This window comes from Oryctolagus cuniculus, chromosome 1, assembly GCF_964237555.1.
Source record: "Oryctolagus cuniculus chromosome 1, mOryCun1.1, whole genome shotgun sequence".
NCBI classification, from domain to species: domain Eukaryota; kingdom Metazoa; phylum Chordata; class Mammalia; order Lagomorpha; family Leporidae; genus Oryctolagus; species Oryctolagus cuniculus.
This window is the reverse complement of record NC_091432.1, coordinates 7,850,601-7,867,202: the sequence shown is the minus strand read 5'-3', so window position 1 is coordinate 7,867,202 and position 16,602 is coordinate 7,850,601. Positions and strand designations below refer to the sequence as shown.

The 16,602-nt window shown below is 41.7% G+C and overlaps 1 protein-coding gene across 2 annotated transcripts in view; it reads left to right on the top strand.

Annotated features, from left to right (window-relative positions):
• Positions 1–15,513, top strand: part of LOC100344518 (organic anion transporter 7) — a 32,032-nt gene extending 16,519 nt beyond the window's left edge. For both annotated transcript variants that reach the window (XM_008274345.4, XM_008274344.4), the window contains 5 exons: positions 8,814–8,929; positions 9,754–9,968; positions 11,400–11,508; positions 12,300–12,503; positions 13,382–15,513. In XM_008274345.4, the coding sequence (XP_008272567.2) occupies positions 8,814–8,929; positions 9,754–9,968; positions 11,400–11,508; positions 12,300–12,503; positions 13,382–13,442 (705 nt within the window). In that variant the 3' untranslated portion in view covers positions 13,443–15,513. The remainder of the gene's footprint in view (positions 1–8,813; positions 8,930–9,753; positions 9,969–11,399; positions 11,509–12,299; positions 12,504–13,381) is intronic.
• Positions 15,514–16,602: the final 1,089 nt, after the last annotated feature.

The following is a 16,602-nucleotide window of genomic DNA, read 5'->3' as shown; positions in this document are numbered from 1 at the left end:
TGTGTTTGCCATTTGGGTTTCCTCTTTTGAAAAATGTCTGTTGAGGTCCTTGGCCCATTACTTAAGTGGGTTGTTTGTTTTGTTGTTGTGGAGTTTCTTGATCTCTTTGTAGATTCTGGTTATCAACCCTTTATCTGTTGCATAGTTTGCAAATATTTTTTCCCATTCTGTCAGTTGCCTCTTCACTTTCCTGACTGTTTCCTTTTTAGTACAGAAACTTCTCAATTTAATGTAACCCCAAATGTTAATTTTGGCTTTGACTGCCTCTGCTTCTGCAGTGTTTTCCAAGAAGTAATTGCCGATACCTATATCTTGCAGGGTTTCTCCAATGTTCTCTAATAATTTGATCATGTCGGGTCATAGATTTAGATCTTTAATCCATGTTGAGTGGATTTTTGTGTAAGGTGAAAGGTAGGGGTCTTGCTTCATGATTCTGCACATGGAAATCCAGTTTTCCCAGCACCATTTATTGAATACAGTGTCCTTGCTCCAGGAATTGGTTTTGGATCCTTGATCAAATATAAGTTGGCTATAGATGTTTGGATTGATTTCTGGTGTTTCAATTCTGTTCCATTGGTCTATCCATCTGTTTCTGTACCAGTACCATGCTGTTTTGATTACAACTGCCATGTAGTATGTCCTGAAATCTGGTATTGTGATGCCTCCGGCTTTGTTTTTGTTGTACAGAATTGCTTTAGCTATTTGAGGTCTCCTGTGTCTCCATATGAATTTCAGCATCATTTTTTCCAGATCTGAGAAGAATGTCTTTGGTATTTTGATTGGTATTGCATTGAATATATAAATTGCTTTTGGGAGAATGGACATTTTGATGATATTGATTCTTCCAATCCATGAGCATGGAAGATTTTTCCATTTTTTGGTATCTTCTTCTATTTCTTTCTTTAAGGTTTTGTAATTTTTATCGTAGAGATCTTTAATGTCCTTGGTTAAGTTTATTCCAAGGTACTTGATTGTTTTTGTAGCTAGTGTGAATGAGGCTGATCTTAGAAGTTCTTCCTCAGCCATGGCATTGCCTGTGTATACAAAGGCTGTTGATTTTTATACATTGATATTATATCCTGCTACTTTGCCAAATTCTTCTATGAGTTCCAATAGTCTCTTAGTAGAGTTCTTTGGGTCCCCTAAATAAAGAATCATATCATCTGCAAAGAGGGATAGTTTGAGTTCTTCCTTCCCAATTTGTATCCCTTTAATTTCTTTTTCTTGCCTAATAGCTCTGGCTAAAACTTCCAGAACTATATTGAATAGCAGTGGTGAGAGTGGGCATCTCTGTCTGGTACCAGATCTCAGTGGAAATGCTTCCAACTTTTTCCCATTCAATAGGATGTTGGCTGTGGGTTTTTCATAGATTGCTTTGATTGTATTGAGGAATGTTCCTTCCATACCCAGTTTTCTTAGAGTTTTCATCATGAAAGGGTGTTGTATTTTATCAAATGCTTTGTCTGCATCTATTGAGATAATCATATGGTATTTCTTCTGCAGTCTGTTAATGTGGTGTATCACATTGGTTGATTTGTGAACACTGAACCATCCCTGCATATGAGGGGTAAATCCCACTTGGTTTGGGTGGATGATCTTTCTGATGTGTTGTTGCATTCTATTGGCGAGAATTTTATTGAGGATTTTTGCATCTATGTTCATCAGGGATATTGGTCTGTAATTCTCTTTCAATGCTGCATCTTTTTACAGCTTAGGAATTAAGGTGATGCTGACTTCATAGAAAGAATTTGGGAGGATTCTGTCTATTTCGATTGTTCTGAATAGTTTGAGAAGAATTGGAGTTAGTTCTTCTTTAAGTGTCTGGTAGAATTCAGCAGTGAATCCATGTGGTCCTAGGCTTTTCTTTGTTGTTGTTCTACTGTTTCAATTTCTGTCTCACTTATGGGTCTGTTTATGTTTTCTATGTCCTCATGGTTCAATTTACGTGGTTGCATGTGTCCAGGAATCTGTCCATTTCTGATAGGTTTCCCTGTTTGCTGGCATACAGGTCCTTGTTATAATTTCTGATGATTCTTTTTATTTCTGTGGTGTCTGTTGTTATGTTTCCTTTTTCATCTCTGATTTTATTGATTTGGGTCTCTTCTTTTTTTAGTTAGTTGGGCCAGTAGGATGTCAATTTTGTTTATTTTTCAAAAAACCAGCTCCTCGTTTGGCTGATTTTTTATAATTTTTTTTTATTATTCAATCCTGTTGAGTTCTTCTCTGATTTTTATTATTTCTCTTCTCCTACTAGATTTGGGTCTGGTTTGCTACAGGTTTTCTAGATGCTTGAGATGAATTGATCTCATTTATTTGGTGCCTTTCCAATTTCTTGATGTAGGCACCTATTGATATAAACTTTCCTCTTAACACTGCTTTTGCTGTATCCCATATGTTTGGTATGTTGTTTTGTTATCCTCATTTACTTCCAGAAAGTTTTTGATTTCTCTTTTGATTTCTTCTGTGACCCAGTGTTCATTCAGGAGCATGTTGTTCAATCTCCATGTGTTTGCGTATGCTCTAGGGATTCTTGAGTTGCTAATTTCCAACTTCATTCCTTTATGGTCTGAGAACCTGCATGGTATGATTCTAATTCTTTTGAGTTTGTTGAGACTTGCTTTATGGCCTAGTATGTGGTCAATCCTAGAGAAGGTTCCATGTACTGCTGAGAAGAATGTAAATGCTTTATATGTAGGATGAAAAGTTCTATAGATATCTATTAGATCCATTTGGGCTGTAGTGTCGTTTAAATCTGCTGTTTCCTTGTTGATCTTCTGTCCTGTTGATCTGTCTATTTCTGAGACTGGAGTATTGAAGTCCCCCAGTACTATTGTTTTGGGATCTAAGTCTGCCTTTAAGTCCCTTAACAAATCTTTTAAATAAACCGGTGCCGTGTAATTAGGTGCATATAGATTGATAATCATTATATCTTCCTGTTGAATGGATCCCTTAATCATTATATAGTGCCCCTCTTTGTCTCTCTTAACACTTTTTGTGTTAAAGTTTATGTTGCCCAATATTAAGATGGCTACACCCACTCTTTTTTCATTTCTGTTGGCATGGTATATCTTTTTCCAGCCTTTCACTTTCAGTCTGTATGCATCTTTGTTGGAAAGATGTTTTTCTTGTAAGCTGTGAATCACTAGTTCCGGAAGAGTTTCCTCTGCTATTTCTTCCCCTACTCTTCCCTGAACCTGCAGTATCTCCACTTTTATTAAACTGTTTCTCCCCGGACTATCAGTGTGCTCCCTTCCTATTCTGCCATCTTGCCGCACTCCTCTGGGCTTCTTTATTAAAAAATTTTTTTATTTATTTGAAAATCAGAATTCTAGAGAGAGGGGGAGAGACAGAGATCTTTCATCCACTGACTCACTCTCCAAGTGGCCCCTCCAGGAGCTTCATCCAGATCTCCCACATGGGTGGCAGGAGCCCAAACATTTGCCCCATCTTCTGATGGTTTTCCCAGACCATTGGTAAGAAGCTGGATCAGAAGAGGAGCAGCCAGGACTTGAACCAGCACCCAAATGGGATGCTAATGTCTCACATATGCTTTACCCATTGTGCCACAATACCAGCACAGGGAATGCTAGTTTTTTTGTTGTTGTTGTTTTGATTTGGTGGTGCTAATGGGATGGTTGGAGAGAAAAGCATTCTTGAAATTGAAGTAGAGCTTTTCACCAAGATGGCGCCAAAGGTGAAGAAGGAAGCTCCTGCCCCTCCTAAAGTTGAAGCCAAAGCAAAGGCCCTAAAGGCCAAGAAGGCAGTGCTGAAAGGCATCCACAACCACAAGAAGAAGAAGATCCGCACGTCCCCCACCTTCCGGCGGCCCAAGACACTACGCCTCCGATGGCAGCCCAAATACCCTCGGAAGAGCACCCCCAGGAGAAACAAGCTTGACCAGTATGCCATCATCAAGTTCCCCCTGACCACGGAGTCGGCCATGAAGAAGATAGAAGACAACAACACACTGGTGTTCATTGTGGATGTCAAGACCAACAAGCACCAGATAAAACAAGCTGTGAAGAAACTCTATGACATTGACATGGCCAAAGTCAACACCCTGATCAGACCCGACGGAGAGAAGAAGGCGTGTGTGCGGCTGGCTCCTGACTGTGATGCTCTGGACGTTGCCAACAAAATTGGGATCATCTGAACGGAGTGCAGCTGGCTAATTCTAAATATATGTTTTTTCACCATAAAAAAAAAAAGAAATTGAAGTAGAGCAGCCAGCATCACGGCTCAATAGGCTAATCCTCTGCCCGTGGCGCCAGCATACCGGGTTCTAGTCTCGTTAAGGGCGCCAGATTCTATCCCGGTCGCTCCTCTTCCTGTCCAGCTCTCTGCTGTGGCCCGGGAAGGAGGATGGCCCAAGTGCTTGGGCCCTGCACCTGCATGGGAGACCAGGAGAAGCACTTGGCTCCTGGCTTTGGATCCGCGCGGTGCACACCGGCCACAGAGGCCATTGGGGGGTGAACCAAAGGAAAAGGAAGACCTTTCTCTCTGTTTCCCTCTCTCACTGTCCACTCTGCCTGTCAAAAAAAAAAGGAAATTGAAGCAGAGCTCTACATAACTCCTGGAGTGCATCAATCTTTGCCCAAATTACATGAATTTTTTGAAACAAATAACTTCTTAGGAGCTCAATTTAATTCCCAGTGCAACTTAGTATCTTGCCTTCTAGTTTGATCCAATGATTGAAAGCTAAAATAATGCAGGGGCATGGCATCTAACAAAATTATGTGCCACACACTGAAATTTAAAAGAACAATGCATTATCAAAAGGAATGGCAATTGACAGTCCCCTAAGTGCCCGGTGGGGAGAAAGAAAACATTGATGATGATTTGTTTTAGGGACTGGATTCTTTTCAAAAATGATATCCAGTGACACTAAATTTGATTTTTTTTTTTTGACAGGCAGAGTTAGTGAGAGAGAGAGAGAGAGAGAGAGAGAGAAAGGTCTTCCTTCCATTGGTTCACCCCCCAAATGGCTGCTACGGCCAGTGCACTGCGCCGATCCGAAGCCAGGAGCCAGGCGCTTCCTCCTGGTCTCCCATGCAGGTGCAGGGCCCAAGCACTTGGGCCATCCTCCACTGCCTTCCTGGGCCACAGCAGAGAGCTGGACTGGAAGAGGAGCAACTAGGACAGAACCGGCACCCCAACCGGGACTAGAACCCAGAGTGCCAGCACTGCAGGCGGAGGATTAGCCTAGTGAGCCACGGCGCCGGCCTAAATTTGATTTTTTTTAAACTGTGCAAAGATCATTTCAAACTTGTATTTTAGTCCTGCCCTATTCTAACTTAAAGTATCTGCTTCGCATCGTAGCAATACATTCGTTCCTCCATCCTAGGAAGACCAGGTAATATCACCCATCTTCTCTACCCAAATCCCTCATAACAGGGATGACTGAAGAGCTCAGAGACAGGGAGAGCAAAGCTGTTATACTTGTGTTACTGTGAAAGCTAACACCGTGGGCGCCACATTCAATTCTTAGTGTCAGTGGATTTGCCAACACTTCACCCCACAATTGAACTTACTCATCCATCACAGGTTTTCCCCCAGGTGCAAAGCCTGCCCTGCTGAATACAGGATGTGGCCCAGAAAGCAGACATGAGTGATGTTAGCTTACTGTGAGGAAGGCCTTCTGTGCATTACAGCATGCCCGTCACGTTATCCCACACTCAGCAATCAAATGCCTACATTTTCCAAAAAGAGGGATCTGAGTGTTAATCGTTCCAAGTCCTTCTTCCTGGAAATAACAGCATCAGAGGAAAGTGTCCTCCCCCTGCCAACCTCAAGTATTTTTCGGGCAACTTCTCTTAAATGCTCTTTCTAGGTCAATTCTGTCTGGATGGGCTCTGGAAGATACCTGTTCCAGCCTTAGTGCATGTCTTTAATCTCATTCTGAATCCTCCAGTTTACCAGGTCTTTGTGTTCAATTCAGTCTCCTTGTTGATGCAGTTATGGTCTTAGGGAGCACCCATCTCCTGTAAGCTCTGTAGCTTCCAAACTCTTCCCTGCTCCTTCCCTCCCTCTGGTCTGCCCAATTTCTTCCACTCCTCTGTTATGATTGTCCAGCCTGTTTCTTCAGCTTCCCCCCTATTCTTCCTAAGTAGTTCAACCCTAGTAGTCAAAGGACTCCTGCTCCACAGGGGACCAGTCTAGATTACATCCTCCATGCAGTTCCTGGGACTCACCCTAGTCCCAGAGTACTTTACTGAAGGCTCAATCTGTAGGACACCAAGGAAGGCACGCTTGTGTGATTATGAGTGATGAGGTAACCTTGCAATATCAGCAGAAATTCTCTACTGAATCCTCTGCTGGTTTCCATTACACCCACCAAATTTCAGAGTTTTCCCAACTATGATACATTAAAAATTTTTCTGAATAGGATATATCATTATAATTTTAAAATATAAATGTCTACTTCCCCTATCTCTGATCTCACTCACAAAGATGTTCCCCAAGGTCCCTGGATCAATGTGGTTTTTCCTGTGTTGGTTCTGGAATCTTAGATCTTTGAGCTTCTAAGTGCATTCCACCCTCCATCAGCTCTTCCCAGCCATTTCTCCTTTTATAGTTTCCCTTTCCTTCTGCTTTCTCAGACTTTCTCCAGACTTGTTTCATATTTATTTTGTGACAGGCACTGTGACAGGAAGAGCTCCCCCAAAAAGAAGTCAAAACCTGTGTCTTCAGCAAGGTGCAGTGTGAAGGCTGATGGGAGAGACCTAACCTGGGTTAGTGTGGGAATGGAGGCACTGAATGCCTCTGAAATGGGTTTTTGGAGTTAAGGTAGAACCTGGTAGAAGCCAGGTGTAAATAGGGCAGGTGTGTGATTAAATCTGCAGTTGAGAGAAGTCCAAATGACTGCAGGAGGCAAGACAGGGATGGTATGATAGATGTTTAACACATCACATTCTAGAAGGACGAATAAGCCAAAAATCCCACACTTGTGATTATTAATCTCCATGATGTGAATTATTCCACCATGATTGATTACAAGCTACTAATATGACAGCAGCCATATATCCCCATCTGGCCCAGGTTTAAGCCCTTCTTGGAGCCTATTCTTATAACAGTATCTATAACAATGGCCTGAAGTCTGGATTTTTGTGTTAGATGGCAGGGCGGGGGCGGGGGTCACCACCATGATTGCTCTCTAAAAAGCGTAAACCTAATATTTTGCTGCTATGGTTGGGATTGCAAAGTAGGACATTCTCAAAAGTGTAAGTTTCTTTGGTCATGGTGATGGTATTGTTTCACCAGTGATAATGAAGTTATATTAGTTAAATAGTTCATAAGTTAATAAGTACCCAAGGTGTGCTAGGTGTAATTTGATATGAATACCTTTCTGACATTTTGTGTGGACTAGGAAATCCTTCTAAGAAAGGTGTTATTTTTTCACTGCCTTCTTTTCCAACTCTTGATTCTTCTACTTCTCATTCTTCTTTTTAAAAACAAGATAATGGGGCCGGCGCTGTGGCGCAGTGGGTTAAAACCCTGGCCTGCGGTGCCAGCATCCCATATGGGCACCGGTTCAAGACCCAGCTGCTCCACTTACAATCCAACTCTCTGTTATGGCCTGGGAATACAGTAGAAGATGGCCCAAGTCCTTGGGCCCTGCACCTGTGTGGGAGGCCCCAAAGAAGCTCCTGGCTCCTGGCTTCAGATTGGCGCAGCTCTGGCCGTTGCAGCCATTTGGGGAGTGAACCAGCAGATGGAAGATCTCTCTCTCTCTCTGCCTCTCCTCTCTCTGTGTAACTCTGACTTTCAAATAAATAAAATAAATCTTTAAAAAAGGAAAAAAAAAGATAATTAGGACCAACACTGTGGTACAGGAGGTTAAGCAGCTGCCTATGACATTGGCATCCTATTCGAGTGTTGGTTTGAGTCCTGCTTATTCCATTCCTGGTCCAGCTCCCTCCTAATGTGTCTTGGAAGGCAGAAGAAGATGGTCTAAGTATATGGGTCCCTGCCACCCACGTGGAAGACCTAGAAGAAGCTTCTGGCTCCTGGCTTTGGCCTGGCCCAGGCCTGGCAATTGTGGCCATTTGGGGAGTGGATGGAAGATTGTCTATCTATATCTATATCTCTCTCTTCCCCCTTCTCTCTCTCTCTCCCTCTCTGTCTCTCTGTTTCTGCCTCTTTCTTTGCAAATCGGGCCTTTCAAATAAATAAATAAATAAATCTTTTTAAAAATAAAACCCAGATAATTGAAGCTTACAGGTATTTACCTTCCTTAAGATACATTACTAGCAAATTCAGAGCCAAAATGTGACCCTAGGTCATAGCCAAGTCTAGATATGGATGACACTACTCCAGCATCCCCCCTGATTTCTTCCCTAGACTTTATTGTAGGTTTCTCATTCATGGAAATAGAATATGCTAGAATTTCCCTGAAGGAGGCTGATGGAAGAATCAAAATAAGGGCTCTCAAGCTAAGTTCCTTTTCTTGGAAACAGTTTTTCCACAACAGGCAGCCAACTTAGAACTAAGCTCAGGGGCTAGGTCTCTGTGCCCATCTGTCATAAATGGACCTTCGGACCCTACTCCAAGTGACTCCACATTTGTTTCCCATTTTCCATCTGAATCTCCAACCCTGCAGCCCTCTTGAGTCTTAGGTTGTCACTGCACAATTGCCCTGAGGTTCCTTTAACTTTCTACCATGTTTACTCCTGTCAATACATCTTTAGTGCCTATATTTCCTACCAGAAAGCAAGAAGGTGGATCTCATTCTCCCATGGGTTCCCAGCACTCCCACACTGACCTGCACTTTGTAACAACTGAGCAATTTATTTTTGCTGTTGTCATTGTTGAAGGTTGTGAGATCCACCATGAAGGAGGAGCTGCTGGACGCACAGAGAAAGCCTTCCCTGTGCGACTCGTTCCACACACCCGTCCTGCGGAAACGGATCCTGCTCTTGTCCCTTGTGAGGTAGGCTTCACATAGTGCATAAGGACATAAAATGGTAGAGAACTGAGCCTGTAACTTCAAGGGGTACAACGTGTTGTGGGAACAAATTTGGGGAGAAAAGATGGGAAAGTTATGAAGATCATTCATGTTTGGAAGTGATCAAAGGGTTATAAATACTGACATGGAACTAAATATGTGATGAGGAGCTTTGATTTTGCACATCACCCTACCAGGATCGTCATAGGAGACTGACCGCAATAACTTTAATTATAGAACAGATTTTAATTTTAGGATTTTTCATTGGTTTGCTTCCACCTTAACTGGGATAAAATTATAGTGAAGGACATTAATTGATCCTTCTCGAATTGATATGTTCATAATCTCACCCAGCTATTCTTTTTTGTGTGCTGTGAGAATTCTGAAGATGATATATTATTGTTAACTACAGTCTATCAAAATGTCATGTCACAAACTATAAATTCATACAACAAAAAAGTGCACTGCCTACACTCAATCTTAGCCAAAAGCATGAGAAGCAATGCCCCATGAATATTTGTAAATATGAAACCTATACACAGATCAAAATATCCAAAGTCCTTCCATATAATGCCCACAATTACGCCTCTACCTCCATAAAAAATCCCTTAAGAAGAATTGTGACGTCCATCATCCTACAATATCTTATAATTTAAAAATCATGACCATGCAAGGATGTCTTCCACAACATAACTAGTGCTTTCCTACTTTCAGCACAAGCACTGGCTGTCTGGGCCAAGACAGTGGTATTTGTAGGACCAAGGCTTTAAATTTTATGACATAGATCTTTCTCTTTTTTTTCACCACAGACTTTCAAATATCATGGTCGTTATTGGCCTGAACATCCACCTACAGCATTTTGGGAGCAGTGTTTACCTTTTGCAAGGCCTCTTCGGAGTAGTCAACCTCCTGGGTAATTTTGTGGCACTGTTGGCACTGAATCACATAGGCCGTTGGGGAAGTCAGGCATTGTTCTCGTTCGTACTGGGAATCTCCATTCTGTCCCTCACATTTGTGCCTCAAGGTAAGAAATGAGAACAGGTGGAAGAAAATAAAAGTCTTCCCCTGCCCCTTTCCTCAGTTGTTGCATTGCTCATACCTGTCTGAACCAAAAAACAGAAAGCAGATGGGTTGTAAAGTTTCCATAAAGCAAGCTGAGGCTTTGTGACTGGCTCTGCCAGTGGGTTACTGGGAGAATTGGAAGTCAGGAAGAGTCAATGTGAACATGTCTTGCCTTCCTCACGTCCGAGAAGGATCTGCAAACTGGTGCTATTTAATCTGGCACTTTCTCGAACAAGACTTTTTCACTTGACTTTTCACAAATCCAACTCCTCAGCATCTCTGACATGATGGTGTCCATTACGTGAGGCTGTATCCCATGAGGGCTCTTTCATGTGACCCCAGCTTCAGTGGCAATATACTGCCTTGTCTCTGGGTATCCACCTGTGGGTCATACACTGCAAGCTTGGTAAAGAAGAGTCATCTTGACTTCAGGAAATAAAAATCCCTTATTGTCACTCCAAGAAGTGTCTACTAACAAAAAAGAAGTAGTTAAGACTCTCTTAGAATCAATTTTGCTGAATGAGATGATCATACTTAATGAACAGGGGAACCTAGGTTGTCATCATACTTAGCCTAAATCACAGGGCATAATAGTGTAATCCACATAGTGTGATCATATAATAATACATTCTGCACATAGCATAATAGTCACACATACTTCACCCAAATCCCACAGTAGTGATTCTACAGGAACTCCACTTCTCCCAAATGTCCACAATGATACCATGTGCTGCCTTACAGCAGAGTTCCAAGTTGTAATCTCTCGTGAGATTTGTCTTTTATCTGGGTAGGCAATAGACTCTCTGAAATTCCTGTTTAAGATTTACAAAGTTGAAAAAAAAAGTTTAATATTCTTTAATATTATTCTAGATCAAGTACTCTTGAATTTGTCCATGAGCCTCCAAATCCTCTTGGCTTTATTGCTCTCCTCTGTGACAGCAGTTTCATGTCGATATTGTGTTTGCATCTAGATGTTAAACTCCTGTAGGAAATGGATGTGTCTTACATCCCTCAGTACTTGCCCACAGGATGATTCTTTATTCTCCATGAAGAACCCAAGAACCCTGGAAGGGTAAATGGAAGCCATGTCCTGTTGGACTCACATTCTCCCTTCTATATTTGGCAAATCTCCAGTATGCAGGGACAAGTGATGCAATAGCTGAAGGCATTTTATTTAATACACCAATCACTCAGGTAGAGGAGTCACATTTCTTAGCTGATGACCGTGGCATATTCTCTGCCTCTGTGCAGCTTTTCCTCAGTATATTTTACACTTGAATCATCTCAATGTGTATTTACACTCCAAACTGCAGGGTCTTTGTCTCTTGGAATTTGGGGGATGTTAAATTCTTATGGCTTTGATTTTCTGAGTTTCACTCGTCTTTTTCTTAAGAAATGGAGACCCTGCGTGTGACTTTGTCAGTTTTCGGAGGAGGACTTTCTAGTGCAGCTATGAGCAGTTGTGTTACCCATGGAAATGAACTTCTCCCCACAGCAATCAGGTAGAAAATCTTATGGAGGATCTCTCAAGGCCAAAAACAGACCTTTTCAGCTAATCGGGACTTATATGGGAATATAAACAGAGACTGGTAAATAACCAAAACTCTTATTTATAAACTATCAATTAATATTAATAATAATGACACCTTGGTTAAAAGTTGCCTTTTTGCCTTTAATATATCATTTCATGTACTCTTTTTTTCTTTTTTCTTTTTTTTTTTTTTTTGACAGGCAGAGTGGACAGTGAGAGAGAGAGACAGAGAGAGAAAGGTCTTCCTTTGCTGTTGGTTCACCCTCCAATGGCCACCACGGCTGGCGTGCTGCAGCCGGCGCACCGCGCTGATCCGATGGCAGGAGCCAGGCACTTCTCCTGGTCTCCTATGGGGTGCAGGACCCAAGCACTTGGGCCATCCTCCACTGCACTCCCGGGCCACAGCAGAGAGCTGGCCTGGAAGAGGGGCAACCGGGACAGAATCCGGTGCCCTGACCGGGACTAGAACCCGGTGTGCCAGCGCTGCAAGGTGGAGGATTAACCTATTGAGCCACGGCGCCAGCCTCATGTACTCTTATAAGTCACTTAAAGGGTGGGTACTGTGGGCCATAGTGTTTCAAAAATAGAGAGAACATACCTTAATGCCCTGTGGACTTGAAAATAATTTCCTAGCAAATAAGAGAGCATATTTCAAATGCAAGAGTGTGTTGTCAAGCTGCAAGTGTCTAAACACTGTTCTGGTGTCCACAAAATAATAAATCACAACTTACATGATTATTTTTGTGTTGTTTGTGTTCCAAGGGCAACAGCTTTAGGAATCATTACCATCGCTGGTAGCACTGGGGCTGCCCTGGCTCCCTTGGTAATGATTCTGAGGATTTATTATGCACCCTCACCCTGGATCATCTACGGAGCTATGTCCATCCTCTCCGGCCTTGTTGTCCTCCTCCTCCCTGAGACCAGGAACCAGCCTCTGCCTGACTCCATCCAGGATGTGGAAGATGAGTGAGTGACCCTCCAGCTGCCCCAAGAGCCTCTGTGCCACAGATCTGTGATGAGAAAGGCAAAACACCAGGCAGGGCTGCTGTCCCTTGGGTTGGCCTAGAGCTAGGCCCGTAGGCCCAGGCTCTTTCCATGTGGTCAATGCCTTTGGCTTAGGGACAGTGTCACCTCACCTCTCAGTGACTTCAGATCTCCCCTGAAGCTATGCACTTATAGGTTTAGTGGCAAGGAAACCAAGACTGTATCCCACCTGCCATCTCTTCCCTGGTGTGACATGCACATCCCTGAAGGTATCCCACAATACTGCAGAAAAACTAGTGCCACATCTCCTTCCCCGTCCCTGGAAGCCTGGGGTTGCAAGAGTGCTGGGAAGCTATCTGGAACTCCAGTTACCTGTAGGTCTGAGGTCCACCCTTCTCACTACAACACCAGGTGGAGACTAATTACAAGACTGGGGTCACTCTCCAAGATGGCAGTGCATCTAAGGGAAGAAGATTGTTTGCCTGTGAGATTTAGTCCATGTGGTTTTCACTGGGGAGGAAAGTGTTCATAAAATACCAAGAAAGGTATACCAAACAGATTTTAAAATGATGAACAGTTGGGCAGAATTGTAAATCTTTGTTATTTCCAAAGACCCCTTTGGAGAAGGGCAGGACGCCATAGGGTAGGGAGTAGAAATTGTCCATGCTGCCTTCTCAGCTCCTGCGGGGAGGCTGGTCTTTTACTTTGCAAGATGCACTCGAGACCACAGGCAGGTCCATGATTACTCCCGAGGCTGATGCCCCATCAGCGTGCTCTGAAGAACGAGGAGACACTTGTTTTCTCTCTGCCCTTTCATGTTTGTGTTTGCTTATTTGTGATTTTCATTGTGTCTGTCCCAGGAGAAAAGCCTCAAGAAAAGCAAAGCAGGACGAAACCTTCATCAAAGTGACACAGTTTTAATGAATCCCGGGAGCTGACTGCTGATCAAAATGCAAGAAAAAGGAAAATAGAGTTATTCCTTCGTACTAATAAACTTGGAAAGTAAATAAATAGATATGACAGAAAAAATGGATCCCACTTAGAAATGTGGTACTAAATTACTGTATATAAAAATGCATGATTAAACACAGTATGAAGTATGAAGAAAATCATACTTTAAAAGGAATCATGACAGAATGTGTAAGTGTAAATACTTAGCATATTTTTGGATAGGAAAGTAGGATAGATTTAAAGCAATGATTCTCTCCCAGTTCATTAACATAATAATTGATACAGTAATTCTAATGTGGATGCCAACAGTTTCAAAACAACTTGAAGAAAATAATAGTTCCAAATTTACATGGAATAAATAATTAACAAGATTTAGGAAAATGAATTTCATGGACTAAGGACAGGGCAGGCTGGCATAAGCTGGAGTAAGAAGTGGTTATTTTGTCATCATCAACTACCAGTCTCAACACAGGAGTCTGTAGTTCAGTATGAGGAACTTCAAAGAACTTGTGGTGAAATGGAATTAAAAGATAAGTTTTGTTTGATGCATAAAATTTTGAAATCTGTGCATGGTTTATACATATTATACACTTTCCTAGGACTTTCTGAAGATTCCTCCTGTTGTGGATTTTACCTACAGGCTGTTTGTGTGTCCTTATCATACAAATAACACAATTTGGTGAGGCTTTAATGAGAAATTATTAGGCATTCACCTTGCATCTCAATTTGGCTGCTTTAGCCATTTTTTCTCCTAACGTTAACGAAACTTGGCCCACCCTCAGCCAAGCAGAAAAACCTGACTCTGGTGGGGAGAAATAACAGGAGGTTAAGACCTAGTGAATGTGTGGAGCTTATGAACTAGGAATGTGGGAAAAAAAAACTGAGCGTGTGTGGGAGAACTCATGGTGTGCCTGAGACATACTCTCGATGGGAGACGCCACAATCTTAGTAGCCTTGGCAACCTGGTGGGAGACACTGCAGAGGAATCCGCGTTTACACTGAAGACTGCAAAGATCCTTTGTGTGGTCCTTGGGACAGAGCAGATGAATATTATACTGACTGGGGCTAGCGATCAGGCAATGATTGCCTTCAAGGAGAATAGCTCAGCTGAGTGGAATTACTTCCCTTCTGAATAAAGAGAGAGAGAGAGAGAGAGAGAGAGAGAGAGAGAAAGAGAGAGAAATTTACCAGGCCAAACCTGGGTGTGTCAGTTTGGGACACCCTTAACCCTGAAGAACAGAACTAAACAGAGCTCTCTGGCCACACTCACCACAAGCCTCTAGAGATTCACCAAAAGCAGACAGTCCACTTAATCTAGAGTCATAGTATAATGAGAAAAACCATCACAATGAGAAAAAAAAGTAGAAGAAACCAAAGAATATCTCCACAATGCCAAACAAAAAACACAGAATTAAGGAAACAAGAAAAAAGAAGACATTATAATGCTCCCAAATAAACATGACACTCCAATACAAGATTATGAAGATGATGAGATAGAAGAAATGCAGATATGGATTTCAAAAAATTATGATAAGAATATTTAGAAATTATCAGAAACAAATTCATGAACTACAGAAATCCATACTGGACAGGATATAAAATCTCTCTCGTGAAAATGAAATCTTAAGGAGGAATCAAAATGAAATGAGGAATTTAGTAGAACATGAAATTGTGATATTGAAAGGAAATCAAAATGAAATGAAGAATTCAATGGAACAAATGACATTTGAGAAGCCTTAAAATGCATTTGAGAGCCTTAAAAACAGAATCAGTAAGATAGAAGAGAGAATATCAGACTTAGAAGACAAACCACAGGTCAGTATAGAGTCAAACCAAAGAAAAGAAGAGGAAATCAGAAATTAAAAAATATTGTTGGGAATCTACAGGATACTATTTAAAAAAACCAACATTGGGGTCCTAGGAGTTCCTGAAGGCATGGAGAGAGAAAGGATTAGAAGGCCTTTTAGTGAGACACTAGCAGAAAACTTCCCAGGTTTGGAGGACAGGAAGCACACAGAACCCCCAGTAAACATGACCAAAAGAGATCCTCACCATGACACATTGTAATAAAACTCACCACAATGAAGCATAAAGAAAAGATTCTAAAATGTGCAAGATAGAAACATCATAATGCTCTCAGAGGATCTCCAATTAGACTTACAGCAGATTTCTCATCAGAAACCCTACAGGCTAGGAGGGAATGGCAAGATATATCCCAAGTACTAAGAGAAGAAAACTGCCATCCCAGAATATTATATCCTGCTAAGCTCTCATTTGTGAATGAAGGTGAAATAAAGACCTTTCATAGCAAACAGAAATTGAAAGACTTTGTCACCACTCATCTAGCCCTGCAAAAGATGCTTAAAGATGTGTTACACACAGAAACACAGAAACATGGCCATCAGTATGAAAGAAAGTAAAGGAAGAAAACCTCCCAGTAAAAGATCATAGGACGCTCAAAGCATATACTAGAAAATATCTTTGGGAAAATGGCAGGGCAAAGTTACTATTTATCAATAGTCACATTGAGTGTAAATGGCCTCAGCTCTCCAGTTAAAAGACACAGACTGGCTGAATGGATTAAGGAACAAAACCCATCTATTAGTTGCTTGCATGAAATTCATCTTTCAAACAAAGATGCATGCAGACTGAAAGTGAAAGGCTGGAAAAAGTTATTCCATGCCAACAGAAACCAAAAAAAGCAGGTGTAGCTATAAAATATCAGACAAAATAAACTTTAACACAAAAAACTGTTAAGAGAGACAAAGAAGGGCACTATATAATGATTAAGGGATCAATTCAACAGGAAGATGTAACTCTTATCAATGTATGTGCACCTAATTACAGGACACCAGTTTATTTAAAAGATATGTTAAGGGACTTAAAGGGAGACTTAGACTCCAATACAATAGTACTGGGGGACTTCAATACTCCACTCTCAGAAATAGACAGATCAACTGGACAGAAGATCAACAAGGAAACAGCAGACTTAGACTCCAATAGTTTTGTACTGGGGGACTTCAATACTCCACTTTCAGAAATAGATCAACTGGACAGAAGATCAACAAGAAAACAAGAGATTTAATCGACACTATAGCCCAAATGGATCTAACAGATATCTACAGAACTT